Raw genomic sequence first — 23,925 nt, 5'->3', positions numbered from 1 at the left:
ATTGGGTCCCAAATACCCTCTGAAGGGCCCCCACCACGTATGGTGTATTTGCTTTATTGAATGGTTCGACTATCAGACTGCTGGTTGTAAATAACCAAGACTAAATTGACTTGGATACCTTCACTTGGCTGAGATAGCATTCAGCCTTAAGGTAGTCCCTTGATCTACACTTTCCACCTTGCCTTCAGCCCCTTCTTGGCTGTCTAAGCCCTTGGACTTCAGCACTTGCAAAGAATAGAGATGAGTTATGCAAAAGGCTGACCGCCGTCACTTATCCTTTTCCCGAAATTTTTAAAAAAAAATTTGAAGGCCAGTAGATTTGCCTTTTGATTTTCTCCAGCGTCTCAAGTTCATGCCCCAATGACCACCAATGATAGCGTAATGGACATCATAGAGAATAGTTGCTTCAAGGCACACAATCGAGTTTTGAAGAAAAGCCAACACATTTCCAACGGCAATGTTACTCACATCAGTGATGATCTGAAATGGATTATCTCATGAGGCAAGTGCTAAGCAAGGGACCTTTGCTAAAGCAACCTTGAAGTCCTTGAAAGCCTACAAACCACGCGGATACATGTGGATGCACTACCTATGGGTCTTGACACCCTTGAGCAAATCTCTGAGCGCTGCCGAGAGATCGGATAGCTTGTCAATGTGGGAGCAATATGCCTACCGAATACCAACAAACCATAGTCACATGGGACGGGGAACAGGAACGAGGACGAGGACGGGGAACGGAGACGCAGACAAGGGCGGCATATGGAATATGCAATTTATTAAAGTATCCTTACATAGACTACAAAGCACAGTAAATAAAAGAACATTTATGATTTTACACTTTGAACTTTGAAGGCATCACTTTAAATATATATATATATACCTACATGCCCAAATTCACCTTTTAGGAACGTACATGTTATATACTCATGGAAGTCAACCCACAAGACTATATAACTATCAACTCCATTATGCATAGTATGGACTAGATACTACGACATCCCCATGAAAGTTTAAAGTTTTGAGTTATTTTGTAAATGTGCATTGCACAATGCAAACGCCGAAAACGCTGAACAGGCGCTAATAAGTACACCGGCAAACCAATATATAACCATGGAATGATGATCACTATCAAATAACAAAAGATTAGAGTCTACAATACACACAAAGTCCCAAGTCAAGACTTCAAAGTCAAAACAATGAAACATAGCTAAATGATAAATCACAGAGCCTGCAATGCTCAATCGGAGCTTGGAGCTTGAGAAGTGTTGGCCTCATGATCATGGCTACCTACATGACCATTCTGAAAGATAGTGGCATTGACCTTTGGACTATGTTGTGTCGCCGCCTGCTCATTTCCCTCCTCTTGCTCCATCTCCCACTAGATAAAGAGATCTACCTTTGCAGTCGCACCCTTGCAAAGCATTCGCAAGTTTGCGCTTACAAAGACAAGATCATTGGCCTTTTTCTACACTGAGGCGGTTCCTCTTCTTTGATGCAATATGGCTGTAAGAACTCCAAAGCTGCTCCAAACAAGAGGAGCTTACAACTTGGCTAAGAATGCAGCTAGCCAACTGTTGCAGCTCAGGGCCATCTGGACCATAGTCCTCCCACCACAAAGCAACCCCAACCTTCAACCTATCCTCATGTGCATCTCCACAACCAAAAGCACCAGGAAAGAATCTGTATGCAGCAAGCTGGTCTCTAATTTTGCGCCTAATGCCTCCATCCGGCACTAGACGATCCAAGATGCACCTCCAGCCATCACTCTCCTGTCCATTACCCTAAAACTCAAGGTCCCCAATGTGGAAGGGGTGAACTCGTTCCAGGAGCGATCACGAGGAGATCCCTGGGGATTTGACAGTGCTATCAGAGCATGCCTCGTGAACGAGCAAGTCGGTAGGTAGAGAAGATGAGGTCGAAGAAAGGTATGTGTTAGAAAAGCTTGCTGTTTTTTCTGTGCATACTGCTGTTTTCAAATTCAGTATGTGTTTTTCTTCATCAAAGAAACCCATGTTGATGGGAGGTGGTAGTCTAAGTAGGGTTGTTTGCTTTGCAAAGAAGAGGCATGACTCGTTTGTGCAATCGCATGAATGTAGAGAGAGAAAACAGGAAAAAGCAGGTTTGCTTTTCGCGAATGAGAGAGAGAGCACGTTTGTGAGAGGAGGCGCTGGCAAGTGTTAGCGTTTGGCTATCGGAGGCTGGCAGCCGGCCAGGCCTCTGTAGGCGACCCTGCAGGCGGGCGCATGGGCTTGCATAGCCAGGCGGCCAGGCAACCAAGCCTACGCAGCGCTTCGGCCAGGCGGCCAGGCCAGGCCAGGCCCACGTAGGCGCCTACGCCAGGCGGGCAGGCGCCCAGGCCAAGCCAGGCAGGCGCGCCCAGGCCACGTGGCCTTGTGGCCAAACCTTCGTGAAGGTGGCGCAGGCCACTGCAGGCCGCCTATGCGCACTCAGGTGCCGGCAGGAAGGTGCACCGATAGCAGTCGACGACGGCGGCTTCGTGGATGACGCCTGCAGACAGCACGCCGATGGCTCTAATCCAAGAGGGAAGAGAAAAAAAAAACAAGGAAAGCACACGCCTTTTTTTTGGGCTTTCGTTTTTTTTAGTTTAAGTTTTTTTTTAAAGTTTACAAACCCCTCCTCCAAGGTTTAAAAGTGTTTATTTTTTTTAAGAATATAGAATATATATATCCATATATATATATATATAAAACACAAAAGCAAAAGCTCAAGAAGCTTTTGGGGCTATCTTTATAAACCCCTTCAGTGGGCTTCTTGCCACACATCTCTCAAAGTTTTCAAGCTCTCAAGCTCTCAAGTTCCCTTGCACTTTCATTGTGCAAAGATCGAATTTTCTCTCCACTTGCCCTCTTCAAGATGTCGACCCAAGAATCGGAGTTGGAGCCCCTTGTGGAACGCGAAGGCTTGCCGGCTACTACGGAAGGTACCGATGCCGATCTTTTTGACAATTTTGTGTCAAAATCAGATTTCCAAGAGTTCAAAGTAGCTCTCGAAGCTTCGTCAGGCACAAATCGCCGCCCAGATGCAAGCTTTGCAGAACTCCATCGCTCTATTGACCACTACCCTCTCTACTTTATCGGGTATGGATACCTTGGCCTCTGCTTTAGGCCCCAATATTACTCCGGAACCGTTCGGGGACGAGCAAAAGCAGCGCACCAAGGAGATCGTGGACACGTGGCTACATAAGTGGCAAGTTCACTTTCAGTTTCATCCATATGATGATGGAAAGAAGATCCAGTTAGCAGCAAGTTTCTGTCCGGCAAAGCTTTGCTTTGGTGGAAGGAACTCAACCCTAAGCCAACGACTTGGGCACAATTCGAAGACGTCTTCAAGAAAGAATTCCTCAAGAAAGAGGATGATTATGATGTTGTTGCCCGGTTTTCAGCTTTGACCATGACCTCGCAGCACCTCACTTATGAGGTCTACCTCTAGAAGTTTCGGGACTTGCAGATGAAAGCTACAAAGATGGATCCTACTACTCTGTTGGGGTTTTTCGTAGCTGGTTTACCAGACTCGTACCAATTACAGGTTAAAAATAACAAATGTAAAACATTGGACGAGGCCATTCATTCAGCGCGTATCTATGATGATACAATGGTCTCTTCCAAGTCGAAACCCGTTACCGCGCAGGGGAACAAGCATAAACGAAAGTTCTCCGCACCTATGGCTAACACGACTGAAGGCAAGTCTTCGGACCAACCTTCGAAGAATTCAAGTTTGACACCAGCGAAGAAGAAACGACTCCTTAGGGCTTTAAAGCTCAAGAAGGAAGGACGACGTTTCATTTGCGAAGAAAAAGGACACATGCGTAACGAGTGCCCGAAGCAAAAGGGTGCCAAGACAAACGCAGGACCCAAGCCAAAGGCAGCTAACCAGTTGTCTTTGACAGGTACGTCAATTACTGTACTTTCTCGCCCTAGTACTTGTTCTGATTGTCTGTTCAATTCTAAAGTATTTGGCTTGCATGATCTTCTCCAAGTTTATGGAGAAGTGAATGGCCATAAGATTCACATTCTTTTAGACCCTGGCAGCTCACACAACTTTGTTAACTACAAACTTGTGCAAAAATTGAGTCTTGATACGACATCCAACGATCATACCTATGAGGTACGCCTACCTGCGGGAAGGCAAGTATGGGATCGAAAGGTGGAGATGCTTCCAATCCAGATTCAGGACTAAAAAGATACTCTAGAATGCTATGTAATGCACCTAGAGAATGTAAACTTATTATTAGGGATTGAGTGGTTTAAGACTCTTCAAGTCCAGATAGATTGGTCTAGTCATATTTTTTCTTTTCAGCATAGGGACACCCAATATAGTATTTTAGGTGATTGTATTCATCCCTCTCAGGGACCTCTTGTAAATACAATTGATTTTGGAAATATAATGGATTCTTCTTTGTATACCGCTTTCCATTGTGCCTTGATTCCACTTTCTTCATTTCTCATACCTTCCATGGATGTAAATGAATTAAGTGTGTTTGAAAGCAAAGAATTACAGAAGATACTTGATTCGTTTCAAGACGTATTTCCTAAGAAACTGCCATCGGGTTTACCACCTGAACGGGCAGTAGATCATCGTATTGACTTGATCCTTGGTGCTCATCCTGTCAGTATTCCACCTTACAGGATGAGCCAAGCTGAGGAAGATCAGTTGGCTAAACAACTCGAAGATTATTTAAGGATGGGCCAGATCCGTCCAAGTAAATCACCTTGGGGTGCACCTATGTTGCTTAGGAGAAAGAAGGACAACACCTGGAGAATGTGTATAGATTACAAGAGATTGAACAAGCTGACCATTAAGAACCGTTCCTAGATACGATGACCTGATTGACCAGTTAGCAGGAGCGAAATATTTCACGAAGATAGATTTACGTACTGGCTATCACCACATACGTATTCATGAAAGGCATGTCGAAAGAACCGCCTTTCGGACTAGGTATGGCCATTACGAGTTTCTCGTATTACCTTTTGGGTTAACCAATGCTCCAGCCACTTTCCAGCAAATGATAAACGATCTTTTTCGTGGACATTTGGGGAAATTTGTGGTGGTGTTCCTAGATGATATTTTGATATAAAGTCGTACTCTTGAGGATCATGTCAGACACCTCACGATTGTCTTATCTATTTTAAGACAGAATCGACTATATGCTAAGTTAAGTAAATGTGAGTTCTTTATGACAGAAACCATTTACTTGGGACACAAGATCACTCGAGATGGATTGAGCATTGACTATGATCGAGTTCAGAAGGTTCTGGACTGGCCTATACCGCGAACAGTGAAACAACTTCGTTCTTTTCTCGGTTTTGTTGTTTTTCTTCGGAAATCTGTATGGGAGTACTCTCAGCTCACACTACCGATGATCGACTTATTGAAAGGTCGTGGACGTAAGTCAAATCAACCTATCACTTGGAATAACGATTTGGATATGGCCTTGTGCTTTTGAAAGATAAAGTCAAGGAAGCACCTATCTTAGCATTACCCGATCCTAGTCGGCCTTATGTTCTTGAAACTCATGCCAGTGACTATGCTATCGGGGCTGCTCTATTTCAAGATGGTAGACCGGTTGCTTTTGAAAGTAAAAAGCTAGACGACACTCAATCTCGTTGGCCAACCCTTGAGCAAGAGCTTTATGCTGTGATCATGCTCTCAAGGTTTGGAGACATTATTTATATGGCTCCAAGTTTGTGGTATTGACTGATCATCAGTCAATCAAGTATGTGTGTGATGCGGATGACTTGAGAGGAAGGAAAGCTCGTTGGGCGGAGTTAATGCCAGATTTTGATTTTGAGATCCGTTATCAGAAAGGGTCCATGAATAGTGTTGCAGATGCGCTTAGTCGAATTAGAGAGGTGAATACTTTGTCGTTCACCGAGATTTCTACTGACTTATTTCAGTCATTGAGAGAGCTTTGCAGGACTGATAGTTATTTTGGTCCATTTTGGCAGAAGATCCAGGACAGGAGCTCATTGATTGACCAAGACTCAATGACTGAGCAGTCTACCATTCAGGCTGCAGGAGGCCAGTGGATGATTCAGAATGGTTTACTATTCCGTAATGACAAAATTTGTGTACCACAGATCCCGGACATTAGGTCCAAGATTCTTAAGGAGTGTCACGATGCCCCTTCTGTTGGACACCCTGGGGTACACAGGACACTATCGTTAGTGAAACACACTTTTTATTGGCCAAAGATGAAAAGGTATGTAGAAGATTATGTTCTCAAGTGTCAGATTTGTCAGGCAAATAAAGCTGAACGCTTTAGACAGGCTGGGTTGTTGCATCCTTTGCAAATCCCAGGTAATAAATAGGAAAGTCTTTCCATGGATTTTATTACCGGATTGCCAAGAACACATCAAGGCCACGATTCTATTTGGGTTGTGGTAGATCGCTTGACAAAAATGGCTAGATTTTTACCGACCCGGAAGACTATTACAGCTATGCAATTAGCATGGCAGTTTATCGAGCAATTGTTTAGACTGTACGGGTTACCGCAGGACATAGTCAGTGATAGGGACTCTAAGTTTACGAGTGATTTTTGGAAACTTGTTTTTGAGAAGTTGGAAACAACTTTGAATTTGAATTCCTCTGATCATCCTCAATCTGATGGCCAAACTGAAAGAGTGAATTAGATTTTGGAGGATACAGTACTAAGCATACGAGTAGAGGGTTTAGTCCTTTCATGCTTATGTATGGTTTTCAACCTAGATCACCTGTTATGGTAGGATTCTCAGGACTTCAGCATGATGCAGCACGTAATTTTTTGCAAGATATGCAGGAAATGTTACAAGTTGCGAAGGAATCTATTAGAAGTGCTCAAGACCGAGACGGGTTTTATTCTAATAGACATCGTTCACCCAGAGAGTTCTCTGAAGAAACGATGGTATATTTGCGAGTTCCGAAAGATTCCGAGACTTTACGGACAGATCGATCTCCGTAATTATCCCCTAGATACTGTGGACCATTTCGTATTACACGACGGATTGGTTCAATTGCATATGAATTGGATTTGCCTTCTCATGTGAAAGTTCATCCTGTATTTCATGTCAGTAGACTTAAGGAAGTACTGGGTGGAACAGATCAATTAGTTACTCCTCAAGAAATTATAGATGTCGAGGACATGACATTTGTTCCGCACGAACCTGAAAAGATTCTTGGATTTCGTCAAAGAAGATTGCGTAATACGCTTATCACGGAATACAAGATCAAGTGGAAGGATCATGTTGAGGAGGACGCTACATGGGAGACATTGACTACTCTTCAGAGAGATTACCCTGGCTTTTTAGTAAGCTCAGGAGTGAGCTCTTAGAGGAAGGGGAGTATGTCATGTGCACAGTGTGTATCTACCGTGTGCTACACGCATGCAAGACTAGTTTCGAGGCTTGGGGAAGCTTGGAGCTAGGCAGGCTGATTGACGAGCTGAGTTAGGGATATACTAACGGACGGGCACCCAAGTATGGACGGGCGGGCGTCCAAGTGTGGACGCCCGATGACCCGCCAAGAGCCTATAAAAGGGTGGCCAAGGTTATTTATTGGGACATAGAGAGTCTCGCGAGTTTGTGAGAGCTCTATGGTCTTGGAGCCTGGATCTAGTGCAGACGTGCACCTGCTTTATGCAGCAGAGGCCGGCAGCAATCTCGAGGCCCGCGAGGGTAGCTTCATGTGGCGGTATGGGACGTCGCGAGGAGGAGATTGGTCGGTACGTCATCCTAGTTAGCTCAGCTCATGGCTCGGAGGGGACAGCCAAGACTGTGGGCTTGCCCACGGCTGTCATAGTTGGGAGGTGAGTCAGGCCTGCACCCCCTTGTTAGTTTATTCGTTTGTTTGCAGGATTCGAGTCTCGCATCAGGAGCGATCACGAGGAGATCCGTGGGGATTCGACAGGACAAGCCACCTTTATTATCTCTAAAGGTTTTCCGAAGCCTATCACGATTCGTGGGGATAGGAGCACTCTTGGCATTCCTATGATTTCTCATCTCTAGGCCCGACGAGCTATCCGCAAGGGAGCGGAAGGAGCATTAGTTTATGCTCACACAGCTTCTCTCTCATTGATAACCGCCGTCTCATCTTCTTCTTCGGTCCCTCAGTTAGCAAATCTCCTTTCTCGTTCAAACATTTTTCTTAAGGATGATCTCCCACCCAGTATCCCACCCTCTTGTCCTATGGATCATCCTATCGATTTGGTCCTTAGGACAGAACCTCCTAGCAAGTTTCCCTATCGTCTTTCCAAGACTTTCAAGGACAAGCTAGAACAGCAGTCAGTACTCAAACATTTAAAACCTGTTCTTTATGGACGCATTTTCACAGTCACCACAGACCACCAAGCACTTAAGTGGCTCCCGACGATGCCAAGTGCCCAGTGGAGTAATCAGCACACTAGACAGGGTCAACTCTTCCACCAGTTTGGAGGAATGATCAAGTGCAACTATGCATCCCTGGTCAACATAATCCAGTAGCAGATGTTCTTAGTAGAAAGACCAGCATCCAGACCATTCAGGAGTCTACCATTCTCAAAATCTCTGGAAAAGACTTGGATAGCATGACTAATCCGCATGTCGGTTCCGCAGAGTTTGGTACTCAACCCAGTTTGGCCCTCAATTTTCAGCCTGGCCATTATTCAGTTCACAGACAAGCAAATAAGTCTAGACGAGATGTCCACTTCGAGAAAGGGGATTGAGTCGATCTGCGCATCATGAAACAGAGATTGAAACAAGTAGGCAAATGATGTCCCAAGCTTTCTTTCCGTAGTTTTGGACCGTTCCCAATAGTTAAAAAGATAAGTGATGTCTCCATGAAGTTGAAGTTACCTAACAGTTGGACAATGCATGATGTTTTCCATGATCCTTCTTCATCGTTAGAAGCATGGTTCCGATCGACAGATACGTCACTTCTATACAAAGTTCCGCGATCGAGGTACGCACAAAGCCGTTTGGCTAGACGAGGAGTTCTTTCAAGAGTACCCCCAATTGTTGGCGGCCTACTTGAAAGCCATGAACCTGCCACCAAGCTAAACAGAAGGGAATGTCACATGCACTCTGCACTGTAGTGCATCATTGTAATCCCCAGTCCAAGATAAGTCAAGCACGAGCTACGTAGGTCATTCTCAGCCTTAGACTGTCAGTTAGTCAATCCAAGTCCCTTAACCCACTTGAAGCGATGCATTCATGCATGTAGAGTCAGTAGAAGCCTTAGGGTTTGCATTAGAAAGCACTCTGCATAATGCATAGCATTCATCCACTGCATTTAGACCATTGCAGAAGCCTTCAGTTAACATCTAGCATTCATTAGAATTTATCCAGTATTATTCCCATAATTTATAGCATTTATTGGGCATTTTTACATCATTTATCCATTTATCCAGGACAGATGCAATCAGCCAGCTCTGTAGCCAGCCGACCAGCATCAATTGTCCATATAAATAGCCAAGCATATCATTCATTCATTCATTCATATCATAATCAGCATTAAAGACCTCAACGCTTGGAGCCTTCAGCACAAGGAGCATAAGCGATTGCAGAATTCAGCAAATCAGCCTTCAGCGTTTTCCTCATCAGCATATAGGAGCATCAACGCTTGAGCAATTCAGTCGTCCTTCAGTAAAACGCAGCATCTACAGCATTCAGCCTACAAAACCCCTTGCGTTTTCAGCATTCATACAGTTTTCAGCATCCTCATATGCATCGTTTTGCTACAGCCACTTGGTGAAGGTAAAACTCAGCATTCGTACTCATTTTCAGCATTCATACATAGCCTAGAACAGTCCCAATCAGCCCCTTCTCTCAGCCTCAGATTTGCAGCCTTCCTACATCCATTGGGAAGAGTGCATAGGCTCGAGATTGGTCATCATTGGAGCTACTACAGCCATGTACAGTTCAGCCTGACTCTTGGTCCTCCGAGATCTTGCGTTTGGCTTATCGTCAATCCACGGTCAGTCTCTTCAAAGAAATAAAGCAAATACTATTCCGGTAATGGGATAAGGGAGCCTTTCAGTGGGTAATTTGGGACCCCATACGGTGTACAGTTTCTCTCTCTCTCTCTCTCAAACATAGTAGTTAGGGGGTTGTTTGAAACGGGTTTCCTAAAAGTTTCAAATGGGTTTCGTAAAATCAGCCCAAAGTTTCCTACAAGTTTCCTACCTACAGGTTTTTGCATGTACAAAATTTCAAATATGTACTGTATAAAATATGTAAAAATAACACTAGATGCATAGAATACATGGAAACACCAATTTGAAGCCTGCAATCTTTGAATCACAAATAACAAAAGCGTCAAACAGATTTCGACGTTAGATTTGGGACAAAAAAAAAAAGTCAAAAAATTTGCTTGAAAAAAACGCTTGTAGGAAATGTTTCCAAGTTTCCTTCCCTATAGGAAACGTGTTTCCTAACTACAATGCTCTCAAATCTCTTAAAGTTTGAAGTCTTAAAGTAGATTGCTAAACTCGCGAAACTCGGGCTACAGAGAAGACGGTGTGAGCATTTGTGTGAGAGGATCCTCAAATTACGAATACTTCCACTACATGTTACAAAGGTGCATTCCTCAAATTGAAAAATGCAACTACAAATAGTCCAGTGTTGATCATTCCGGATTTGCAAAAGCCATTTAGTGTGGAATGCAATGAATTTGAAAATTACATTTAAATCAAGAGGGACATGTTGTTAGCATGAATCATCTCCTGGTTGTGAGCCCCATCACTGAGTCACTGGGGGACATAGGAGTTCTGATTATTTTTAGGTAGCATTGGCTATTTTTCCATTATTTTTTAGGCACCTTTTATGGGCCTTCTGGCATTATTTGTTTTTGCCCTCCTTTGTCCTTTTTTCTAGGACCAGTCGGCCAGCTTCCTAGAAGGGGTATATATATGCCCCCATGCTCTCACTCATTCATCCATTCATTTCCTTTTCTTCTCCATCCACAAGCCCTAGTGTTGTACTTGCTTCATATATTCAGATTTCTGTGTTTCTCTCATTCTCATTCTCTTGTCTCCGTACCGCTTCCGCACACTCTGACATGGTATCAGAGCACCAAGCATCTTTCCAGAGTTTTTTCGTCGCGAAGAAGCTGCTGATTTCTGCGTTTTCCAGAGGCGGCCAGCATTGTCATCATCAAAGGGGTGCTGCGTTTCATCAAGGCGGCCTATTTTTCAGGCATCGGATCCGGTAGGAGAGGTGCGTTTTTTTTGCTTCCCGGCTGTTGGACTGATTAGGTGGCTGCGTTTCTGCTCCGCCTCCTCTCTACAGCCCTAGGAGTTGCGCTTCAGCCCCTCTTCCCTCCTCTTTCAGTTGCCCTTCTTTTCCTTGATGATCAGCCGGCAGATATTGGCTGCGTTTTACAGCCTCCCACCCTCCCCTTTCTGACAGCCCTTCCTCTACACTTCAGCCTCATCTTCCTCCTCGTCTTTGCTTTCCCTCATCATCTAGGGATTGTGTTTTCTGTGTGGTGATGCCTTGAGAGAGAGAACACTCCATAAATGGGTCTATAAGACCAAGTATCGTTCAGATGGCAAATTGGATAAGCACAAAGCTCGTCTTGTTGCCAAGGGTTATGCCCCCAGAAGTCTGGCGTGGATTTTCATGAAACCTTTGTACCTACGGCCAAGATGACCACCATCAAGACAGTGATTGCTCTTGCAGCTCATCATCATTGGCCCATTTATCAGATGGACGTAAAGTCCGCCTTCCTCAACGGAACTCTACAGGAGGAAGTCTATGTTGAGCAGCCCCCAGGATTCCTTATTCCAGGAGCAGAAGATATGGTCTACCGTTTACGGAAGGCTTTATATGGTCTCAAGCAGGCACCCAGAGCATGGTACCAGCGTATTGATAGCTTTTTCATTCAGACTAGTTTTCAAAGATCAGATTCAGATCCTAATCTCTACATCTACAAAGAAGGAGGGTTGGTTACTCTTATTATTCTTTGTGTAGATAATTTGATTCTCACTGGGAGCCACAGTGCGTATATTGCTCGCACTAAGGAACAGCTTGGCCAAGAGTTTGAGATGACAGATCTTGAACTTCTTCATTTCTTCCTCGACTTGGAGATCTTCCAAACTCGTGATGGTATTTTTGTGTCTCAACAGAGATATATCTGTGCATTGGCAGGCAGCACAACGGGTATTGCGATATTTGCAAGATACTCGGTCCTATGGCATCATGTATACCCAAGGGATTACTCTTAATGGATGGTCAGATTCTGATTGGGCTGGAGACGTCGACACACGGAAATCGACATCTAGATTTTTCTTTACTCTTGGATCCGGAGCTATTTCATGGAGTTCTAAGAAGCAGCCTACGGTGGCATTGTCTTCTACAGAGGCTGAGTACCGAGCGATGTCTGCAAGCTGCTCAAGAGGTGGTTTGGCTTAGACGACTGCTTACGAAGATTGGGTTCCCACATACGAAGCCTACCTTGATTCGTTGTGACAACCAGAGTTGCTTGGCAATTGCCAAGAACCCCGAAGCATATCGAGATATAGTATCATTTTGTTCGAGAGCAGATTATGGCACAAGAGAATCTCATTGAGTATTGTCCTTCCAAGAAATGCAGCGGATTTGTTTACAAAGGCCCTTCCACAGCGCTCCATGGTTACTCACTTCAACTCCTTAGGCTTTATGCCACACCCAGGATCTGAGAGGGGGTGTTAGCATGAATCATCTCCTGGTTGTGAGCCCCATCACTGAGTCAATGGGGGACATAGGAGCTCTGATTATTTTTAGGTAGCATTGGCTATTTTTCTATTATTTTTTAGGCACCTTTTATGGGTCTTCTGGCATTATTTGTTTTTGCCCTCCTTTGTCCTTTTTTCTAGGACCAATCGGCCAGCTTCCTAGAGGGGGTATATATATGCCCCGATGCTCTCACTCATTCATCCATTTGTTTCCTTTTCTTCTCCATCCACAAGCCCTACCCACAGAGCCACACACTGCTCCACGCAGGGCAATTGTACTTGCATCATATATTCAGATTTCTATGTTTCTCTCATTCTCATTCTCTTGTCTCCGTATCGCTTCCGCACGCACTCTGACAGTTGTGGCTTATGAGAGCCCTAGATTGCATGTTGCAGAGCTCTCTCTTAGCATTTATGAGAAAGAGCTCTTGGTTGTAATTCATATACTATTCATATGGAAACATTACCTTCTTGGAGTTGATTTCACTATGAAGAAACATCACCTAAGTTTGAGATATTTTCTTACCCAAACTAAATTGTCAGAGAAGCATATGAGGATGGCCAAATTCTTCTCCATGTTCCATTTTCAAATCTTGCACACCCCAAGAAAGAAGAATGTAGTGACAGATGCATTGTCACAAAAGCCGTATATAGCAGCTATCTCGGTTTGCTCTCATGGAGACTTGTCTGCCATGCGTGATTTGTAGCATATGATTCATGAATGCTAATTTTGCCACTATTTGGGCTAATTTAATGGCTGGTCATGCACATGCATCCTTTGAGATCAAAGAGAGTTATCTTATGAAAAATAATTGCCTATGTGTAGTGTCTTAACATGAGGCAAAAGCTTTTGAATGAGTATCATGCTCCTCCATATGCTGGTCATGCCTACTACACACATGATTGAGCTGTATTTCTTTTAGCCAAATGCGCAAAAGAACATAGAGACACATATACGTACATGTATCACTTGTCAAAGGGTGAAATTTGATAGGCAAAAGGCACGAGGTTTGCTTCAGCCATTGCCAAAATCCAGGCAGCCATGGAAAAGTATTACAATGGATTTCATTACGGATTTACCCAGGACCCAACAAGGTAATGATGCCATTTGGACAATTGTGGGCACGTTTAACACGCAAGCTCACTTCTTGCCGGTCAGGAAGACCATCAAAGCTAAGCATATGATTAAGATATATCTTGCACAAGTGTTCAAACATCATGAAATGCCGAAGTCCATTGTAGGGGATAGAGATCTCAAGACTACAAGTCTCTTTTGGCAAGCCTTGTTTGATAACATGGGCACCAAATTGGACTTCTCGTCACCTTATCATCCTCCAACGGATGGGCAAAGTGAGATTGAAAATCCAACTGTGTTAGACCTCTTGAAATGTTATCAAAAGTCTTCTTGGAAGAAGTACTTACCGCTTGTTGAATTTGCATACAATACAATGCATGCATCTATGGAAAAGGTCCCGTTTGAGATTGTTTATGGTAAGGTGTTTTTGCCCATAGTCACATGGGACGCAATGGGGACGGGGACGGAAAAGATTGAGAATGGCCATTCCCTATGACTATAGAGTGACATGGGACAGGAATGGGAACGGGAACGGGAAGATGCTGCCATCCCCAACATTCCCGAGTCTGAAAATGCCCATTCCCTGTGACTATGATTTTGCCACCCATGCTTCGCACAAAAATAGATATTTGCACCTGGTGAGTATGTAAGAGATTTAGATATTGCCTTTGCTCAGGTGTGGACAGCCATTGCAAGGTCAAAGGACCTTGAGGACGGATTCACCACCTGCTCCTCTTTATCTTGTTGCTTTTCAGAGTTGAGGATCTTATGCAGGATGGTTTTAGCAATATCCACCATCTCAGTTTGTGCTATTCTTTCTCTTCTTGCAGCTTGGTTTTCTTTAGTTTATGTCCAACCACATTCTGTGTCCAGTCAAAACAATTTTTTGCGTAACTAGGTTGGGATTTGGAAAGGCTTGCTACATATTTGCATGTATATATATATGTATACACACATATATAAAAAAGATATATGTGTACACAACTCCCATGTTCATAGATTGGCATAAATTACTGTCACTACCAGAGCAATGTTGACAGAAAACCAGTTTTCCAGACAGATTATAAAACTTGCAATTTCATAAATTTAGAAGAAGTTTTCGAAAGCTGAAAAATGACTAAAGCCTCTTAAATGTATGCAAACATTTTGCACATAAAAATGATAATGTTGCAGGCCCATAGAATATAATTTGAAGGTTTTCTGTGAACACTGACCCGGAGTCAATCAAGTAGGGCAATTGCTTACGGATGCCCTGCCCTGTGCAGTCCATGCCGGGGACATAAATTAAGAGGGGTCTCTTTGACCAGTCGCATGAGAGCTTGCAAGGGTTGAGCAGGGTCACAGATCTGGAGCTGGTGGAGAACTCTGGCACGGAGCAAACAGGCACAGTGCACAGAACATCAGCATCATCATCATCATCACCAGCAAAAAACCACCCCACTGGCCTGCGAGGCTCTTGCATCCCTGCATCCGTCATAATCGGTTGTTGGTTCTGCTGTTGCTGCGTCGAGCTTTCGCGCAGAAATGGAGCACCATTTGCAGAGGCGCACGCGACTGGAGAACATCGCTGCAAGCGAGCAGAAGGGATGCAGGGACCGTGATTGAAGGTTAGCGTTTGTGAGTCTCGAAAACATTGAGGCCATGGAGGCCACTGTGATAAGCAGGGCATGCATAAGGACGCCATAATCAAGTCCTATAACGCTAAGATCCCACGTGTGCACCAGGATCCGGTAAGTCCTATAATGCTAAGATCCTACGTGTGCATTTCTTGGGATACATTGCAAGTTGCAATGTTTGTCCTTTGTCCACATAGGCGAACCACCAAGTCATTGATGTGGTGATGATATGGTGATTCAACTCCCAACCCCTGACATGGCAATTTGCATGACATGGTTGCTTTGATGGTTAAAAATCGCATGTTGCAATTAATCAAATATTCAATCACTGCCAGTTGCATGGCCCGTCGCTTCTACTGCATGTAATTTGAACCTCCCGCCCATTCTTCAAGCTACACTCGACCTCTTCACAGCCTGCAAACAACGTGCTACTCCTAGTCGCTGACATGGTGATTCACATGACATGACACTCAAGCTACACTCTACCTCTTCACAGCCTGCAAACAACGTGCTACTCCTAGTCGCTGACATGGTGATTCACATGACATGACACTCAAGCTACACTCTACCTTTTCACAGCCTGCAAGCAGCCTGCAAAGCAACGTGCTGCTCCTAGTCGCTGACATGGCGATTCACATGACATGGTTACTTTGATGGTTAAAAATGCATGTTGCAACTAATCAAATATTCGATTAACTGCCAGTTGTATGGCCCGCCGCTACTACATGTAATTTGAGCCTCCTGCCCACTCAAGCTACACTCGACCTCTTCACAGCCTACAAACAACATGCTACTCCTAGTCGCTGACATGGCGATTCACATGACATGACACTCAAGCTACACTCGAATCTTCACAGCCTGCAAACAACATGCTACTCCTAGTCGCTGACAAGCTACACTCGAATCTTCACAGCCTGCAAACAACATGCTACTCCTAGTCACATGACATGACACTCAAGCTACACTCGAATCTTCACAGCCTGCAAACAACATGCTACTCCTAGTCGCTGACATGGCGATTCACATGACATGGTTACTTTAATGGTTAAAAATTGCATGTTGCAACTAATCAAATATTCTATTACTGCCAGTTGCATGCCCCGCCGCTACTGCAGGTAATTTAAACCTCCCGTCGCAACTAATCAAATATTCGATTACTACCAGTTGCATGGCCCGCCGATACTGCATGTAATTTGAACCTCCCGCCCACTCAAGTTGCACTCGACCTCTTCACAGCCTGCAAACAATATCCTACACCTAGTCGCTAACATGGTTACTTTGATGGTTAAAAATCGCATGTTGCAAAACTAATCAAATATTTGATTACTGCTAGTTGCATGGCCCGCCGCTATTGCATGTAATTTGAACATCCCGCCCAATTGCATGGCCCGCCACTACTGCATGTAATTTGAACCTCCTACCCACTCAAGATACACTCGACCTCTTCACAGCCTACAAACAACGTGCTACTCCTAGTCGTCGCGCTCGCTGACGTGGCAATTCGCATGACATGGTTGCTTTGATGGTTAAAATTTTCATGTTGTAACTAATCAAATATTCGATTACTGCCAATTGGATGGCCTGCCGCTATTGCATGTAATTTGAACCTCCTGCCACAACTAATCAAATATTCGATTACTGCCAGTTGCATGGCCCGCCGCTACTGCATGTAATTTGAACCTCCCGCCCACTCAAGCTACACTCGACCTCTTCACAACCTGCAAACAATGTGCTACTCCTAGTCACTGACGTGGCAATTCGCATGACATGGTTACTTTGATTGTTAAAAAACACATGTTGCAACTAATCAAATATTCAATTTCTGCCAGTTGCATGGCCCGCCGCTACTGCATGTAATTTGAACCTCTCGCCCACTCAAGCTGCACTCAACCTTTTCACAGCCTGCAAACAACGTGCTACTCCTAGTCGTTGATGTGGCGATTCGCATGACATGGTTACTTTGATGGTTAAAAATCGCATGTTGCAACTAATCAAATACTCGATTACTGCCAGTTGGATGGCCCATCGCTACTGCATGTAATTTGAACCTCCCGCCCACTCAAGTTACACTCGACCTCTTCACAGCCTACAAACAACGTGCTACTCCTCGTCTCGGTGACGTGGTGATTCACATGACATGGTTACTTTGATGGTTAAAAATCGCATGTTGCAACTAATGAAATATTCAATTACTGCCAGTTGGATGGCCCGCCGCTACTGCATGTAATTTGAACCTCCTGCCCACTCAAGCTACACTCGACCTCTTCACAACCTGCAAACAACGTGCTACACACATTTACGCAGAAAGGCCGACAAGGTGAAGCTGCACTCAAACTCTTCACAGCGTGCAAACAATTGTGGGGTATTTGAATTGGCAGATCATCCGCCTACAAACAGTGGACGAATTAACGGATTTGGTCGACGAGGCATACAGTAAGTATTTCATCTGTGTCTTAATTTGTGTCTCAAGCTAGTGTTAAATTAATTGTGTATATTATACGTTGTTCATACGCTGGTATGTGCGTGTGTGAGAGAGAGTATCAATCTATACCGTAAAACCTTTGAGATTGATGAAGGGTTTCATTAAATTTTTGTTGTAATTAAAAATCTATGTCCACTATGAAGGGTTCCAAATTCCCAAAGTGGATTATTCGCCTGCAAACAATTGTGGGGTCTTTGAAAATCATATGGGCGAGCTGTTGAACATAGTGTCCTGCATGCATGCAAAAGCTTTCATCAAGGGATTAATCAAGGATTAGAAACGGTAAATAATCGAATTAGTTAATGCTAATTTAATTTCTCCTTGCCGACGACAATGCTAAGGAGCAAGGAGAAACTTTATTAAAAAAAGTGGGTGATATATGATAAAAAGAGTGGACAACTGACTCTTTTTAAACAGAACTATGGGCCTTGGCATACTCGCAGCATAGCAAGGGCTTCAGGCCATGCTTCCACTTGTAGTGGGTCTGCAGCATCCGGAAGTCCTTGATTAATGCAATGTGTTTCTTATATGGAAGTTTGGTCGTGAGTAGCATGTTTATTAATGTGCTCTTTAATGTACTTGGTATTGAATATCCATGATGTTATTAAGATGTGTTGGACTTATGTTAACATAAAGATTATAAGTATTCATCGTATATGTGCAGGGTTATTACATCGTATTTTTTGTTTACTGCTTGCACTTACATTAATTTCTCGTAACTCAAAATGTGTGGTTCCAAGAAGAATTTTAATCTTCGAAAAGAATACAGAGAATGCGAGAAATATATCGTCTTGAAATACAAGTTTTGAGCTAATGAATGCTGGAATGTACTGAATGGATTAACGGAGCTCATGAAAGAGATCGTGTCACTTCTTCATTCGGAATTCTCATTGTCGCAAGCATGGTCAAGCTTCGCTTGCATCGTGACCCTCTTTTTCTTTGCCCCCTTTGGGAATTTAGACAACGCTCTAACCTCTTCTTTCCTTCTACAAACCTTCTTACGGTGGCCAACCTCAAAGAATGGCTTTGCATGGGCAAGTGAATTCCCAAACCCGTCATCTCGAGCCCGTAAGTCAAGGAGCGGGTATGTCACCAAACAAGGCCCTTGATGCTTTGGCTTGTTGCAGAGATGCTTGCATTTGGAGAGCCTAGCGCTTAGTTAATGCTAGAAGATCGTTATCACCAGCTGAAACAACACCCATGGGTTTAGCTCATCCATATGTTATATATGGAGATGGTCGATAAAAAAAGTATCCACACATACCGCAAATCAAGAGGGTTTCACGAAAAAGTAGTTGTATTTTTTTGAGACAAATCCTCATGACATAATTGTGTGCCTATAAAAGAAGACAATGTGAGTCATAGTAGTTTAATTCCATGGTTCTACATATGAAAGTTCGATAACATACTAGTGGTTTCATCATTGCCAAGGCTAGGAGGCGAATTGGAATTACCCATGTCAGCAGCACTATCAATCCCCATTGACAAAACATGGCCTAGTGGAAACAATTTAGTTATCACCCACCAATGTAAGACATCAAAAAACAAAATTTAAAAAACACTCACGTGAAGTATTCCCACAAGTGTTGCGATCCAATCCCATAGATCTAGCAATCACATGTGTCATTGTAGTCCGTTTGCCATCAACACCTTTGCTTGGTGCTTGCAAAGGTTTCCTCTCATCGCCCACTCACAAGAGCAACATGCCCAATCACAATCAGTGTTGTCTACCTTGTGGCATATATTGTCACCTGCTTTGGATCCTAATAAGTGCATGCTTGCGCTCTTCATCTATGAACTTAATATCTTCATCATCAGGAATGGCTTTCGCACGTTGCACTTAATTGAATATAATATCAATAATGTTCAAATTTTTCTTAAATCCTGCCTCTTTTAGCATGTCATGATACCAATAGTAAAAGCGACTCAACTCGATGACCATGTATTGTTTTGTAGCCAATTAGGAACCAAGTTTTAAGAACTCCATGATATGACTCAATGCTCCCATTCGTCTCTGAGTTAGAATGAGGTAAATTCCTACTTACTCGAATCCACATCCCTACAAAAAGAACAAATACACATTCGTACGTGAATATTTGATGTGGAACATTTCATTAAAATAACCTGGTCATGAAGCAGGATATATTACCTCTAGAATTCATCCACTGCTCTTTGAAGTATTTGATTAATGATGCTTGGTCCTTGTATGTTTCCAAAAATGTCTCCACAAGTCCCATGGCCTCCCTCTTAGTACTTGCTTGTGTGCCACATGTTTTGCTTCGCATGTTCATGATTACTCCCAATGATCTAAACATTTCAGCTCGAGTGGAAACATCTGACACTTTCTTGATCAAGTTTTTCAACCACGATCGTCGACGAACATGCCAAAGACATAGGTAGACTGGTGTCCCAAACACCTTCCTGCACCAAATATGTCATACGAAAAGCAAGTTGCATTACTCAAAACATGTGTAATCACATGTTAAAGACACATGGTGCATGTGTCAAAACACATGTCCAAACTCACTTGATAGCTTGGAGTTCCGCTTGTACATCATCCACTGTAAAAGAATTGGGTCGCCAAGACTTATTGACATCAAAAATCCAGTTTCTCAAATTAGTTAACCAGATTTTGATATCAACCATGGAGCAAGACGATGTGATGGCCCACGCAACTTGAACACCATTTCGATGAGCAACGAATACCAATAAGGTATATAAATGGAACTGCAATTTGTTAATAGCAATACCCAAATCTGAAGTATTGTGAATTGCATTATTAGAATCCCAATGATGAGTACACATCTTGTACTTGTTCGTTCCGAAAGTAGCATCCATGGGCAATAAACCATCATGACCATGGGTCTTCATCATGTGAAGTTGCCACTAGTTTGGACTTCCAAAATAAATGGTTATCCCTTGGATTCATCAAACAATTGATAGAAAAAAGTTTGACTCTTATTTGCCAAGACCCAATTGTGCACACTACGCGCATCATCTTGATTAGTTTGGAGTGTGATACATTCCAACTTGCTTGCAACATTAAGGATGTCTCGTAGTGTAAGGAAAGTATCTCGAGTCGCCCGAAGGTTCCCTTCCTTTGCACTACTTTGCACCGAATGTATGTGATGTTGCAACACTTGTTGGGGGGTGAATCCTTTATGTAGCATGTCACAAATCCATGATCGCATTGCTACAGATAGCCATGGAGCGAAACACAACCTTGTTGAGGTAGGTCCCATGTATTGCGAGCCATGGCATACATTACCCTTTGAATCGACATGTTGGTATTGTATGTAATTCAAGCGACATACCCATGGCCATAAGTACAATTGTGAAACTAAAAAATGGCATTGGCAGCCAACTGCATAGGATTATGATTCCACCCTTCGCTTTTGGGCTCTCGTAGACGGTTCATCATCACGAGCATCCACGGGACTAAAGACACACCAATATCTAATAGAAACACACATGATGTGGTTGCTATAAAAATAAAATAGTTGGATTTTGTACTTTTAAAACCAATAAAATCACAACTGCATAATTATGCATTAATTTGAAACTTACCCGATCAATGAGATAAGTAACTATCTTTGGTCGAAAATTTTAATGAGCATGCCTAATTTCTTTTCTTCCAATGTATTCGAAAATTTGTGGGGACATCCGATTTGTTTGACTCGCCATGTTTGAAGTTGGCCATGCGATCCCAAGGAATGTATGCTATTTGTTGGATGTCAAACTTTGATTGAGGATTCATAGAAGTTGCATCAAACAAACCAGGTGGAGGTGTTTGAACATTGAGCTTGTGAGCATGTGAGGTCGAAGGTTGACTCTTCAAAGGCGAAATTAGACTCATAACACAGGTAAGGTGGTTCGGATTCACTAAACCCCACACAAGGAAAGCTACTACACCACCCTGTAAGCAAGCGCAAAATTACAAGTGTCCATGTGAGAAAATTAAACTCGTTATAACTTTGAAAAGCTTATGCAACCATATAAAGTTTGCATTTTTTAAAGCTTGCATTTGATTTGGTATGCCACCCCTGATGGGATTTAAAACCACTATCCATAGCATCTAGAGAAATGAAAGGGTCAAGTGGTATTAAGAAGGCACCAAAAGCTTTTTTAAATACCATTTGCATTTTTCAAAACTTAATAGTAAGAAGCTGAATATGTGCCACTTCTCGATTAAAAATGACTTGCTCATATATTACAATGGCTAACATGTGTATAAAATCTAGCAGTTTCATTAGGTTGCTATGCTCAAATCTATTTAATAATTTGATAAAGATACCAAATATTTTACTATGCAAGCATGGATACTAAAAATAGCTTATACTCATACAAAATAAAAGATATGAACTTTTACAACTCTTAACAATAATTCAAATTTTAAATTATTTGTTTGTAATGGTGTTTTTTTTTAAAAATCATATATAAGATAAAAATAAGTCCACAAATATAAATCAGAAACACACGTGATATATAAGGTAAAAATAAGTCCACAAATATATATGTGCCACTTCTCGATTAAAAATGACTTGCTCATATATTATAATGGCTAACCTTGGTAGTCGAAATGTGGGTTCTTTCCTTCAGCAAACATGGGACTGGCTACTAGTTATCCAGCGTCTCAACAAGTGTAGATGGTGTGCATGATGTACTGTTGCTTGCTACATAATTGGTTGGCAAAGGCAGTGTGCAGGAGACTCGATTGACAGTGGTGGTGGTGACACACAGGCTAAAAGAACTTAAGCTGCAGAAGCGATTGTGTTTGATTAATCGAATTAGGCAAACCGGTGTTTGGAGAAGCGATTGTGTTTAATTAATCGAAGTAGGCAAATCGAATTAGGCAAGATAGTGCATATACTAGGAGGCTAATCCACCCTAAGCATGTGAGCATGGGAGCATGGGAACATGCTCTAGTGGGACTAGGGTTAGGCCTAACCTTGGGTTGAGGTTAGGGTCAGGCAACCAAGGGTCACATATGGAAATGGAAGGCCAAGAGTCACTCTGAAAATGGAAGGGCAAGAGTCACTTTGGAAATGGAGAGTCAAGAGTCACTTGAATGCTCTCCTATATAATAGGGGCATGGGGCACTCTCAAAGGATGTTCTCTTGTGTAGAGCATTGTATCTACTCTCTTGCCATTTCATGCTAGAGCTATGTGATTGAAGACATACTTCTTGGTGGTATGGGATACCAAGGTTGGGTATGTGGTTCTTCATTATGTTGATGTATGCACCCTTGGGCTCGGGGGTCGAGTGGATGAGTATATGCTTGGATTATGTATGTTTATGCATTATGATTAGCTAGAGAGATCTTTAGGGTTTTAACATCCATCTTCACTTATAGCCAACCATTTTGCAAGGAACCTAGTGTTAGCACATTGAGGTATATTATCATTATGTTAGGGAGAGGCTCATTACACGAGCAATTAGCCTAGCTTCTATCTCTATACACGATAATGTGGCAGAGATAAGTTTATGAAGATTCGCTCACGAGAGAAGTTTTAATTTTTTCATAAAGCTTTGGACTTATTGCCATTTGGGGATTGATCAGCCACATGATGTCTATACATGTTTACATCATCAATAGGGAGAATGTAGGCTAATAATGGACCTTGGTACTTTTTTCTTTCTTGTAATATATATTAAATATATATCATACAATATGTATCACTTAACAATCCACATGGCCACATCAAATATATATGATTACTTGTTGGTATTATATTGCAAGGATAGATTTTATATTCACAAATATAATATTAAAATTTATACAATACTTTATTTTTAAAACATTGTAATAATTTTTATTTATGTTTTGTAATAATACCACAAAAATGTGTGTGTGTGTGTGTGTGTGTGTGTGAGAGAGAGAGAGAGAGAGAGAGAGAGAGAGAGCGCGCTCAAAATAAGTTCATGAAATCTTTATAAGTTTAAAATAAATTTAATTGTGTTTATATTAATTATATGTTTTATAAAACATATAATTTATAATAAACTAATGTAAAATGTATCTACTACATTGTAAATATATTACGTATGTGTAAATATGTTTTGTTT

The 23,925-nt window shown here is 42.5% G+C and overlaps 1 protein-coding gene across 7 annotated transcripts in view; it reads right to left on the bottom strand.

Annotated features, from left to right (window-relative positions):
• The window catches only part of LOC147639000 (phytyl ester synthase 2, chloroplastic-like), a 74,351-nt gene extending 58,858 nt beyond the window's left edge, over positions 1-15,493 (bottom strand). For 5 of the 7 annotated variants that reach the window (XR_015264059.1, XR_015264061.1, XM_086786418.1 and 2 more), the window contains exon 1: positions 14,975-15,491. Coding sequence is in view for 3 of the 7 variants with exons in the window: in XM_086786418.1 (XP_086642544.1) it covers positions 14,975-15,444 (470 nt within the window). In the remaining 4 variants the exon portion in view is untranslated. Of the gene's footprint in view, positions 1-14,974 lie in introns of all 7 variants that reach the window. The other 2 variants (XR_015264067.1, XR_015264066.1) reach the window with 2 other exon arrangements.
• Between the last annotated feature and the right edge of the window lie 8,432 nt (positions 15,494-23,925).

Source organism: Cibotium barometz, chromosome 4 (assembly GCF_041138505.1).
Source record: "Cibotium barometz isolate CiBa-2024 chromosome 4, ASM4113850v1, whole genome shotgun sequence".
In the NCBI taxonomy this organism is placed as follows: Eukaryota; Viridiplantae; Streptophyta; class Polypodiopsida; order Cyatheales; family Cibotiaceae; genus Cibotium; species Cibotium barometz.
This window is presented reverse-complemented; position numbering and strand designations above follow the sequence as displayed.